The sequence below is a fragment of the Budorcas taxicolor genome, chromosome 24 (assembly GCF_023091745.1).
Source record: "Budorcas taxicolor isolate Tak-1 chromosome 24, Takin1.1, whole genome shotgun sequence".
Lineage (NCBI taxonomy): Eukaryota > Metazoa > Chordata > Mammalia > Artiodactyla > Bovidae > Budorcas > Budorcas taxicolor.
In genome coordinates, this window is record NC_068933.1 from 33,679,644 (window position 1) to 33,692,375 (window position 12,732).

General features: G+C 39.9%; 1 protein-coding gene across 1 annotated transcript in view; it reads left to right on the forward strand.

Annotated features, from left to right (window-relative positions):
- Positions 1–12,732, forward strand: part of LOC128068266 (disintegrin and metalloproteinase domain-containing protein 5-like) — a 123,442-nt gene that overhangs the window by 38,264 nt on the left and 72,446 nt on the right. Inside the window, exon 12 of the mRNA XM_052661390.1 lies at positions 11,284–11,420. Coding sequence (XP_052517350.1) covers positions 11,284–11,420 — 137 coding nt within the window. The remainder of the gene's footprint in view (positions 1–11,283; positions 11,421–12,732) is intronic.

Genomic DNA, 12,732 nt, shown 5'->3' on the forward strand with positions numbered 1-12,732 from the left:
TGGACATGGCTGAAGTGACTTAGCAGCAGCAGCAACAGCAGCAGTTTCTTTCCTCAGTGTCTAACAGTTTTCCGTGTATAATTCATATTCTTTTTAATATGGTTGTAAATGGGAGTGTTTACTTAATTTATTTTACTGATAATGTATTATTAATGTCTAGAAACACAACAGACTTTCTTATTTTGACTGTGTGTCTAGAAACTCTAGTAAATGTATTAGTTCTAACAGGATTTGTGTGTGTGTGTGTGTGTGTGTGTGTGTGTAGTTTTAGGATTTTATATGTATAATATCTTGTAATTTGGCAATAGTGACAGTTTTACTTGTTGTTTTCCCATTTTGAATGTCTTTTTTTTTTCCTTGTCTCATTGCCCTGGGTAGGACTTCCATACTATGCTGTATGAAAGTGGTGATAGTGGGCATTTTTGGCTTATTCTTGTTCTTTGAGAAAAAACTTTTCATCTTTTTAACAGTGAATGTGATGTTAGGTGTGGGGTTGGATGTGGCCTTTATTGCTATATGTTACCTTCATACCCACTTAGTTGAGAGTTCTTAAAAATCATAAATGGATGTTGACTTTTGTCTATTTTCTATTTATTATCCTTGTTCACTGTTTCTTTTTAAAATCTTCCATTTTCCTTTTTTTCTTTTTGCCTTCTGTGGTTTTAACTGCACATTTTATATTATTTCATTTTCTCTCCTTTCTAGAATAGTGATTGAATTAAAAAATTTAAGCAGACGCCCTAGAATTTATAATATATACATTTACAAGTACTTTTATTGTAATGTAGTTTGAATTAACTACACTAAACTAACTTAACTAAAGAACAAGCTAATCTAGTTTGAAAAATTTTCAGGCTTACCTGGGATATGTTTTCATTAGGTATGGAAATACATGCAGATATGAGAATGGCTGTCATCCAGAAGTTTACCGTACTTACAGTTCCCTAGAAACAAGAAATATGCTACAGCATTCAGAGGCCACATAAAAAACCACCAGGTTTGATCAAGAAGCATAGGAGGCAGAGGGAAATGTGGTCAAGAGCCTCTTACAATATGGTTGGGAAGAAACGGGAGAGGTTAAACAGGTCTCCAGTTGGCTAGTTTCAACAGGCCATGAGGCATAGAAGCTGTCCTTAGTTGTCTGGTACCTAGCCCTGGTGTGACATTGGCAGGTGGATAACAGCCTGGTGTATGTGAGTCTGATAAAGTGGATGGTAAGGTATATCAGCTCTGGATTGACTGGTTTGTGTATGAAAGGTACATTTGTAGGTGAGTTGGCTGCACTTTGCTGGAGCAGCCATGAAGAGATATCCCACGCCCAAGGTAAGTGAAACCTAAGTAAGATGGTAGGTGTTGCAAGAGGGCATCAGAGGGCAGACACACTGAAACCATACTCACAGAAAACTAGTCAGTCTAATCACACTAGGACCACAGCCTTGTCTAACTCAATAAAACTAAGCCATTACTGGTGGGTCAAGGTGGAGAGGTCTGACAGAATATGGTCCACTGGAGAAGGGAATGGCAAACCACATCAGTATTCTTGCCTTGAGAACTCCATGAACAGTATGAAAAGGCAAAATGATAGGATACTGAAAGAGGAACTCCCCAGGTCAGTAGGTGCCCAAAATGCTACTGGAGATCAGTGGAGAAATAACTCCAGAAAGAATGATGGGATGGAGCCAAAGCAAAAACAATACCCAGCTGTGGATGTGACTGGTGATAGAAGCAAGGTCCGATGCAGTAAAGATCAATATGGCATAGGAACTTGGAATGTCAGGTCCATGAATCAAGGCAAATTGGAAGTGGTCAAACAAGAGATGGCAAGAGTGAACGTCGACATTCTAGGAATCAGTGAACTAAAATGGACTGGAATGGGTGAATTTAACTCAGATGACCATTATATCTACTACTGCAGGCAGGAATCCCTTAGAAGAAATGGAGTAGCCATCATGGTCAACAAAAGAGTCTGAAATGCAGTACTTGGATGCAATCTCAAAAACGACAGAATGATCTCTGTTCATTTTCAAGGCAAACCATTCAATATCACAATAATCCAAGTCTATGCCCCAACCAGTAACGCTGAAGAAGCTGAAGTTGAACGGTTCTATGAAGACCTACAAGACCTTTTAGAAATAACACCTAAGAAACATGTCCTTTTCATTACAGGGGACTGGAATGCAAAAGTAGGAAGTCAAGAAACACCTGGAGTAACAGGCAAATTTGGCCTTGGAAAGTGGAATGAAGCAGCGCAAAGACTAATAGAGTTTTGCCAAGAAAATGCACTGGTCATAGCAAATACCCTCTTCCAACAACACAAGAGAAGACTCTACACATGGACATCACCTGATGGTCAACACCGAAATCAGATTGATTATATTCTTTGCAGCCAAAGATGGAGAAGCTCAATACAGTCAACAAAAATAAGACCAGGAGCTGACTGTGGCTCAGATCATGAACTCCTTATTACCAAATTCAGACTCAAATTGAAGAAAGTAGGGAAAACCGCTAGACCATTCAGGTATGACCTAAATCGAATCCCTTATGATTATACAGTGGAAGTGAGAAATAGATTTAAGGGCCTACATCTGATAGATAGAGTGCCTGATGAACTATGGAATGAAGTTCATGACAGTGTACAGGAGAAAAGGATCAAGACCATCCCCATGGAAAAGAAATGCAAAAAAGCAAAATGGCTGTCTGGGGAGGCCTTACAAATAGCTGTGAAAAGAAGAGAGGTGAAAAGCAAAGGAGAAAAGGAAAGATACAAGCATCTGAATGCTGAGTTCCAAAGAATAGCAAGAAGAGATAAGAAAGCCTTCTTCAGCAATCAATGCAAAGAAATAGAGGAAAACAACAGAATGGGAAAGACTAGAGATCTCTTCAAGAAAATTAGAGGCACCAAGGGAAAATTTCATGCAAAAATGGGCTCCATAAAAGACAGAAATGGTATGGACCTAACAGAAGCAGAAGATATTAAGAAGAGGTGGCAAGAATACACAGAAGAACTGTACAAAAAAGATCTTCAAGACCCAGATAATCACAATGGTGTGGTCACTCACCTAGAGCCAGACATCCTGGAATGTGAAGTCAAGTGGGCCTTAGAAAGCATCACTACGAACAAAGCTAGTGGAGATGATGAAATTCCAGTTGAGTTATTTCAAATCCTGAAAGATGATTCTGTGAAAGTGCTGCACTCAATATGCCAGCCAATTTGGAAAACTCAGCAGTGGCCACAGGACTGGAAAAGGTCAGTTTTCATTCCAATCCCAAAGAAAGGCAATACCAAAGAATGCTCAGACTACCGCATAATTGCACTCATCTCACATGCTAGTTAAGTACTACTCAAAATTCTCCAAGCCAGACTTCAGCAAGACGTGAACCGTGAACTTCCAGATGTTCAAGCTGGTTTTAGAAAAGGCAGAGGAACCAGAGATCAAATTGCCAACATCCGCTGGATCATGGAAAAAGCAAGAGAGTTCCAGAAAAACATCTATTTCTTCTTTATTGACTATGCCAAAGCCCTTGACTGTGGAAGATTCTGAGAGAGATAGAAATACCAGACCACCTGACCTGTCTCTTGAGAAATCTGTATGCAGGTCAGGAAGCAACAGTTAGAACTGGACATGGAACAACAGACTGGTTCCAAATAGGAAAAGGAGTACGTCAAGGCTGTATATTGTCACCCTGCTTATTTAACTTCTATGCAGAGTACATCATGAGAAACGCTGGGCTGGAAGAAGCACAAGCTGGAATCAAGATTGCCGGGAGAAATATCAATACACTCAGATATGCAGATGACACCACCCTTATGGCAGAAAGTGAAGAGAATCTAAAAAGCCTCTTGATGAAAGTGAAAGAGGAGAGTGAAAAAGTTGGCTTAAAGCTCAACATTCAGAAAACGAAGATCATGGCATCCAGTCCCATCACTTCATGGGAAATAGATGGGGAAACAGTGGAAACAGTGTCAGACTTTATTTTTGGGGGGCTCCAAAATCACTGCAGGTGGTGACTCCAGCCATGAAATTAAAAGACGCTTACTCCTTGGAAGGAAAGTTATGACCAACCTAGATAGCATATTCAAAAGCAGACATTACTTTGCCGCCTAAGGTCCATCTAGTCAAGGCTATGGTTTTTCCTGTGGTGATGTATGGATGTGAGAGTTGGACTGTGAGGAAGGCTGAGCACCGAAGAACTGTGGTGTTGGAGAAAACTTTTGAGAGTCCCTTGGACTGCAAGGAGATCCAGCCAGTCCATTCTGAAGGAGATCAGTCCTGGGATTTCTTTGAAGGAATGATGCTAAAGCTGAAACTCCAATACTTTGGCTACCTCACGTGAAGAGTTGACTCATTGGAAAAGACTCTGATGCTGGGAGGGATTGGGCGCAGAAGGAGAAGGGGACGACAGAGGATGAGATCACTGTATGGTATTACTGACTCGATGGACACGAGTCTGAGTGAATTCCGGGAGTTGGTGATGGATAGGGAGGCGTGGTGTGCTTCTATTCATAGGGTTGCAAAGAGTCGGACAGGACTGAGTGACTGAACTGAGCTGAACCAAACTATCTACTCTGTGAAGCAATTGGAGAGCTCTTAAGAGTGGCAGACCTCCAAGTTGGTAGGCCCCTAGGTATGAAAGCATCAGAATACAGAAAATGTGATATTAATAAACCTAGTCCTTTTGTGCTTTGAAATATTATCAAGCTTTTGAGATAACAGAAGAAGCGACTTTTAGAACTTAGGGCATAAGTTTTGCTAATCAGTACAGGAAGCATTTTACTATGAGAGTTAAAAGGAGAAACCCAAGTAAAAGTACAAGTATTTCTTATAAGCCAACCTGTAACTAAATTTCCCATTTGTATGATGTTAGCAAAAGAAATATATCTGAAATTTCTAGAGGCTGTAACAGTGTTTGTGCAGTTATAAATTGTATTAAAAATTATATGTGTTTTTTGGACAATAATATCTTGGTGTATTTGGGGAGTAAAGGTGGCAAGTCAGTCAGGCAATTTATGTTGTCGGGAAGTGTCAGTAGATTAGTTTGGTAAAGCACATTTGAAGATTCATGGGTTTTGTATGTATTCAAAGGGAAGTGGTGGTTGTGGTGGTCATGATCAGGGATGTAGGGTGGGAGGTGGTACAGTGGTGGAAAACTATAGAAAGCAGTAGGAGAAGGCACTGGGGAGTGAGTGGCCCTCTTCCTAGGGTCAAGGGCGTTCACTAGGGAAAGCAATAACTGCCACCAGTGTTTAGAACAACGCAGATTTTCATTTAGACATGGAGTGTAGGGATATATACTTTGATAGAAAACAGATAAGTATACCCTTGTCATGGGCTATAAAGAGAGCAAGTTCAGGAAATGAATAGAGTCCCTAATATCAAAGTAAGAAAACCATTACATGACCTGTGTGCCATTTTTACCTTGGGAGCTGCAGTCCCTGGGCATGCCTGGGGTGGTAATTTTAGTGTCTGAGGAGAAGTGGTCTCCGTGCAGGATGCAGAATCATCTCCAACAGGCAGGTCTTAGGCTGGAGTGATATTATTTGAGGTGATACCATCTCTAGCGGTGAGATCCTGGACCAGCCAGTGTTGTTTGGGGGTACAGAACTAGGATATCCTTTTAAAGGTGATACTGACTTGAGTTAATGCACGTTTTATTTTCGTGGCTCTGTGGTATTAAAATGATGCTGAAGGCCTTGTGTCATTTGAAGGCAACGTTGGGCCTGTGACTCTGACTTACAGATATCTGCTAACTCAAGGGGCTTGTGGATATACAGCAAGCAAAAGTGACGTTGGCATCTCTGCAGAGCCTGACTGGCACAGCCCGTTATGTGTGGCTTGATCTAAAAGTGTTCAACAGTCTGAGGTTTTGCCCTATTAGATGATGGCGAGAGTTCTGTTATAAATACGTTTTAAATTATAGGACCTGATTTTGGTTTATGTTGTTAAGAGAAAGTCAGGTTCTTTGCCATTTGAAATATTTATACCTGTGTTTAGGGCTCCATAATCATGCTGAAGGCAGGCACCCTAATTTGGCCAGTCAGGATGGGCCTTTTGCCTCAGTTGTTGGTTTGATTGATGAGAGGCGAGCTGGCGAAGTTTTTGGTTTGTAAGGTTTGTATTAGCCAAACTTGGAGGCATGTGGGCCTCAGCATTTGCCATGTCTGGTTGGAAAAATGGCTTACTTGAAAGATTTGGGCCTCCAAAATATTGAGACCAACAGTAATGAGATGAACAGTCAACAGAATGTTGTATAGCTGCACTTGAGAGGCTTTTGTTTTTCATTTGTTTGTTTTTGTGGTAATGAAACTTTAGGCTCAAATGGATCTCATATCAGATTAGCAACTGCTTAGACCATGAGGAAATCTGTGGTTAATAGAACTCAGAAGAATATGTATCTGAATCTGGTCTCCAACCCTTATGGGTTGGGGCACGATTAAAAATTTCCAGCAGTAGGGGAGACATAATTAAAGGGACTTACCAGTGAGTCTTTATATACATGAAGATGAGACATAACCCCCTTTAAACACAGAGACGGGAAATGGAAAAATGTTTTAAAGTTTGTGTGGTGTGAGTCAGACAAGGATCCTTGAATGAAGAGAGATTAAGAGCTTGAGCAATATAGATACGCATTTAGGGGTTAATTTGTTGGACCACAGTTTGAAAAAGAATTGTTTGAAGAAACCGTTATATCTCTCAATTAAACTACTGATCTGGACCCTAGGCAGACATGAAAGTTTTCCTGAATGCCTTTTCCAAGAGATCAGCATTATGTCTTCTGAGAAATAAAGTCTGTTCCTTAGTTAGTATTTTTTTCCCTTTTTTTTTTTTTTTTAACCATTAATGATGTCTGTAACTAGGAAGAATAAAATGTGTCCTGTCAAGGCCTTCTGTTTTGTTTTGTCCTAAGAACTGCTTTTGATCAAAACCTGGGAGCCAAAACAAAACAAAACAAAACAAAAAACCTGGGGACCTCGAGAGTGTCATACTGAGTGAAATAAGAGAAAGAGAAATATCATTTGGCATCCTTATATGGAGAATCTAAAAAGAAATGAACAAATGAACTTATTTATGAAACAGAAAAAGACTCATAGGCTTAGAGAATGAATTTTTGGTAACAGAGTTGGGGGGAAGGGTGAGAGGAAGGGATAGTTAGGGAGTTTGGGATGGACATGTACATCTTTTCCTCTAAACTGTTTTTGCCATTCCCTCACAATGTCACCTTGCTCTTGATGCATCAAGAACCCAAATACTATTTTTAGAGAAGTTTTAGGTTCACAGCACCATTGAGATGGAAGTCCATGTATTCCTTTCCCCTGCACATGCACAGCCTTCTTTGGTATCAGCATCACTCACCACGGTGGTATACTTCTCACAATTGGTAAACATACACCGACCCATTAAAATCAGCCATATATATATATATTTTTCTGCCTTGGGGTTCAATCCCGTTCTACATTCTATGGATTTGGTCAAATAATGACATGTATCCATCATTGTGGTATCAAGCACAGTATTTTCACTGCCTTAAAAATCCTCTATGCTCTGCCAGTTAATTTCTCCCCTCCTCACATGCGACCATCAGTTCAGTTCAGTCACTCAGTCGTGTCCAACTCTTTGTGACTCCATGAATCGCAGCACACCAGGCCTCCCTGTCCATCACCAACTCCCAGAGTTCACTCGGATTCACATCCACCAAGTCGGTGATGCCACCCAGCCATCTCATCCTCGGTCGTCCCCTTCTCCTCCTGCCCCCAATCCCTCCCAGCATCAAAGTCTTTTCCAATGAGTCAACTCTTCGCATGAGGTAGCCAAAGTATTGGAGTTTCAGCTTTAGCATCAGTCCTTCCAAAGAAATCCCAGGGCTGATCTCCTTCAGAATGGACTGGTTGGATCTCCATTGAGTCCAAGGGACACTCAAGAGTCTTCTCCAACACCACAGTTCAAAAGCATCAATTCTTTGGTGCTCAGCCTTCTTCACAGTCCAACTCTCACATCCATACATGACCACTGGAAAAACCATAGCTTTGACTAGACGGACATTAGTGGGCAAAGTAATGTCTCTGCTTTTCAATATGCTATCGAGGTTGGTCATAACTTTCCTTCCAAGGAGTAAGCGTCTTTTAATTTCATGGCTGCAATCACGATCTGCAGTGATTTTGGAGCCCCCCAAAATAAAGTGTGACACTGTTTCCACTGTTTCCCCATCTATTTCCCATGAAGTGATGGGACCGGATGCCATGATCTTCGTTTTCTGAATGTTGAGCTTTAAGCCAACTTCTTCAATCTCCTCTTTCACTTTCATCAAGAGGCTTTTTAGCTCCTCTTTACTTTCTGCCATAAGGGTGGTGTCATCTGCATATCTGAGGTTATTGATATTTCATCTGCAATCTTCATTCCAGCTTGCGCTTCTTCCAGCCCAGCATTTCTCATGATGTACTCTGCAAATAAGTTAAATAAGCAGGGTGACAACATACAGCCTTGACGTACTCCTTTTCCTATTTGGAACCAGTCTGTTGTTCCATGCCCAGTTCTAACTGTTGCTTCCTGACCTGCATACAGATTTCTCAAGAGGCAGGTCAGGTGGTCTGGTATTTCTATCTCTCTCAGAATCTTCCACAGTCAAGGGCTTTGGCATAGTCAATAAAGAAGAAATAGATGTTTTTCTGGAACTCTCTTGCTTTTTCCATGATCCAGCGGATGTTGGCAATTTGATCTCTGGTTCCTCTGCCTTTGCTAAAACCAGCTTGAACGTCAGGAAGTTCACGGTTCACATATTGCTGAAGCCTGGCTTGGAGAATTTTGAGCATTACTTTACTAGCATGTGAGATGAGTGCAATTCTGTGGTAGTCTGAGCATTCTTTGGCATTGCCTTTCTTTGGGATTGAAATGAAAACTGACCTTTTCCAGTCCTGTGGCCACTGATGAGTTTTCCAAATTTCCTGGTGTATTGAGTGCAGCACTTTGACAGCATCTTCTTTCAGGATTTGAAATAGCTCAACTGGAATGCCATCACCTCCACTAGCTTTCATCTTTTATTTTTCCCCCCAGAATGTCATATAGTTGGAATCATACAGTATATAGTCTTTGCAGGTTGGCTTTTTTCATTCAGAATTATGCACTTAAATTTCTTCCTTGTCTTTTCATGACCTTGCAACTCATTTCTTTTTAGGTCTGAATAATATTCCATTGTCTGAAACATGCCCCAGTTTATCTATTCACTTACTAAAGGACATCAGGAATGCTTACAAGTCTTGGAAGTTATGAATAAAGCTGCTGCAAACATCTATACAGATATTGGGAATGGCCCAAAAGAAAACAACCATGCCTACTGAGGATGTTTTAGTTATCTGTCACTATAGATTGCTAACTAGTTATCTATTCCTATTACTATGTAACTGGTTGTACCAAACTGTATCACATGGAAACAACACTGTTCTGTGGATCAGGAATCTAGAAACAGTTTAGTGGGTGAAATTAAGATGCTAGTTGTGATACTCTAAGGTTCAACACAGAGGGAATTTGCTTTCAAAAACTATCATGTGGCTGTTGGAAGACCTCAGAAAATATTTCCCAGCTCACTTCTGAGGGCCTCTCCACAGGCCTGCTTCATGATATAGTAGCTGTCTTCCCCCAGGATGAATGAGCGAAAAAGACATAGGATCCAAGAAGTCACTTTTTTTATATTACTTTTCTTGGAAATGATTTGTTGACTACTTATGACTTCTGCTTTATTGACTATGCCAGAGCCTTTGATTGTGTGGATCACAATAAACTGTGGAAAATTCTGAAAGTGACGGGAATACCAGACCACCTACCTATCTCCTGAGAAATATGTATGCAGGTCAAGAAGCAACAGTTAGGACTGGACATGGAACAACAGACTGGTTTGAAATAGGGAAAGGAGTACATCAAGGCTGTATATTGTCACCCTGCTTATTTAACTTATATGCAGAGTACATCATGTGAAATGCCAGGCTGGATGAAGCAAAAGCTGGAATCAAGATTGCTGGGAGGAATATCAGTAACCTCAGATATGCAGATGACACCACCCTTATGGCAGAAAGTGAAGAGGAACTAAAAAGCCTCTTGATGAAAGTGAAAAAAGAGAGTGAAAAAGTTGCCTTAAAGCTCAACATTCAGAAAACTAAAATTATGGCATCTGGTCCCATCACTTCATGGGGAATGATATGGGGAAACAATGGAAACAGTGACAGACTTTGTTTCCTTGGGCTCCAAAATCACTGCAGATGGTGACTGTAGCCATGAAATTAAAAGATGCTTGCTCCTTGGAAGAAAAGCTATGACCAACCTAGACAAGATATTAAAAAGATATTACTTTGCCAACAAAGGTATGTCTAGTCAAAGCTATGGTTTTTTCGAGTAGTCATGTATGGATATGAGAGTTGAACTACAAAGAAAGCTGAGCACCAAAGAATTGATGCTTTTGAACTGTAGTGTTGGAGAAGACTCTTGAGGGTCCCTTGGGTTGCAAGGAGATCCAACCAATCCATCCTAAAGGAAATCAGTCCTGAATATTCACTGGGAGGACTGATGTTGAAGCTGAAACTCCAATACTTTGGTCACCTGATGCGAAGAACTGACTCATTGGAAAAGACCCTGATGCTGGGAAAGATTGAAGACAGGAGAAGGGGTGACAGAGGATGAGATGGTTGGATGACATCACCGACTCAATGGACATGAGTTTGAGTAAGCTCCGGGAGTTGGTGATGGATAGGGAGGCCTGGCGTGCTGCAGTCCGTGGGGTCGCAAAGAGTTGGACACGACTGAGCGACTGAACTGACTGACTGAATGACTGAAAATGATGACCTGTCACTTCTGCTATATCAAATTAATTAGAATCAAGTCAGGAAGTCCAGCCTACAGTCACTGGAATGGGAATACATAGGGACATAAATATCATTGGGACCTATTTTAGAGACTGTTTACTATAAAGAGAATATAGGATTGATTGTTAAAAGATTATAAAAGCATTTTGTTTAAAATAATTTAAAGAAGTAATGCCTTATGATGATTAAGCCCTACTTTATTTGCTAAGACAGGCGGTATTGTCAGTTAATAGTATCTCGAAATTAAAGTGTTGTGTTACTCATCCATTCATGTTTAATAATACTTGTATAACTCTACTACAGATATACCGGCATAAGTATCTTGGCTGCATTTTATGAATGTTTTTTATATACTAATTTTTGATTAAGTATATAATTTTTTATAACTGAATATGATCCTTAGCTAACTAATTTTCTTTTATTTCCCTTATATTTAGTATGTAGAGGGTTTATCGTTGGAGTCATATGCTGTCAGTATCGTGCAGTTGCTTGGCCTTAATGTGGGAATGAGTTATGATAATACTGAGATCTGCCATTGTTCAGGGGATGTTTGCACAATGTCACCAGAAGCTTTGTAAGACAATTTTCTTTATTAAATACACACTGTACTTAAATTTTTGTGGGGGGTGGTGGTTAGGAACTTTATGTTTCTATTAATCAAACTGAGTTAATTGATAGTCATAGAGAACTATACCCAACTTTAGGATACACATCCTTTTCAAGTTCAGATGGAACATACACCAAAATAGTCCCAAATCCCCACACCTCTCTATGCCTCAGGACATTTCTCTTCCTCCTTCCTGTCTTCCAGAGTCTGACTTCAGTTTTTATCTGCTGGCTAGATTGAAAGTACCCTCTGGGGCACGACATGTGAATTGTGTGATTTCAGTGATTCTGTGTGAAATCAAATGCTTAATATTTGTATTATACAATGTAAGGATGGATAGTGCAATTCATGTGAACAATTTATTTTTTAATTTTAGAAAGACATTAAGTTGCACATAAGTAACTATGCCCCACTGAGAGAGACTGCTGAAGAAAGGAAACCAAAATAACCTCCAATAAAAATAAATAAATTTATATTTAAAAAAAGCTTTTTTTAAAAAATTAGTATCATTTAAGGGGTCCTGCATTTCCATTTTGCATTGGTTCCTGCAAATCATGTAGCCACTCCTGGTTGAGCCACATCACTGCCAAGACTTGTTATGCTCAGTTTGTTTAATCTGAATTATTTTGGGGTTGTAAAGTTACCTCATAGTAATTTTAATTTGAATTTTCGAGGAAGCTAATGATGTTGAACATATTTTCATGCTTTATAGCTTTTTGCTTTATATCTTATTTGAAGAGCCTATTTCAATATCTGTCCATTAAAAAAAAAATTAGATTTTCTATGTTCTAGCTATTAGTTCTTTGCCAGATAAATGATTTTTTAGTATTTTATCCTTAGGGTATCATTTAAAATTTTTTTAAATTTTATTTTAATTGGAGGCTAATTACAATATTGTATTGGTTTTGCCATATATCAACATGAATCTGCCACGGGTGTACACGTGTTCCCCATCCTGAACCCCCCTCTCACATCCCTCCCCATACTATCCCTCTGGTTCATCCCAGTGCACCAGCCGCAAGCATCCTGTATCCTGTATCGAACCTGGACTGGCGATTCATTTCTTATATGATATTATACATGTTTCAGTGCCATTCTCCCAAATCATCCCACCCTCTCCCTCTCCCACAGAGTCCAAAAGACTGTTCTATACATCTGTGTCTCTTTTGTTCTCTCACATACAGGGTTATTATTACCATCTTTTAAAATTCCATATATATGTGTTAGTATACTGTATTGGTGTTTTTCTTTCTGGCTTACTTCACTCTGTATAATCGGC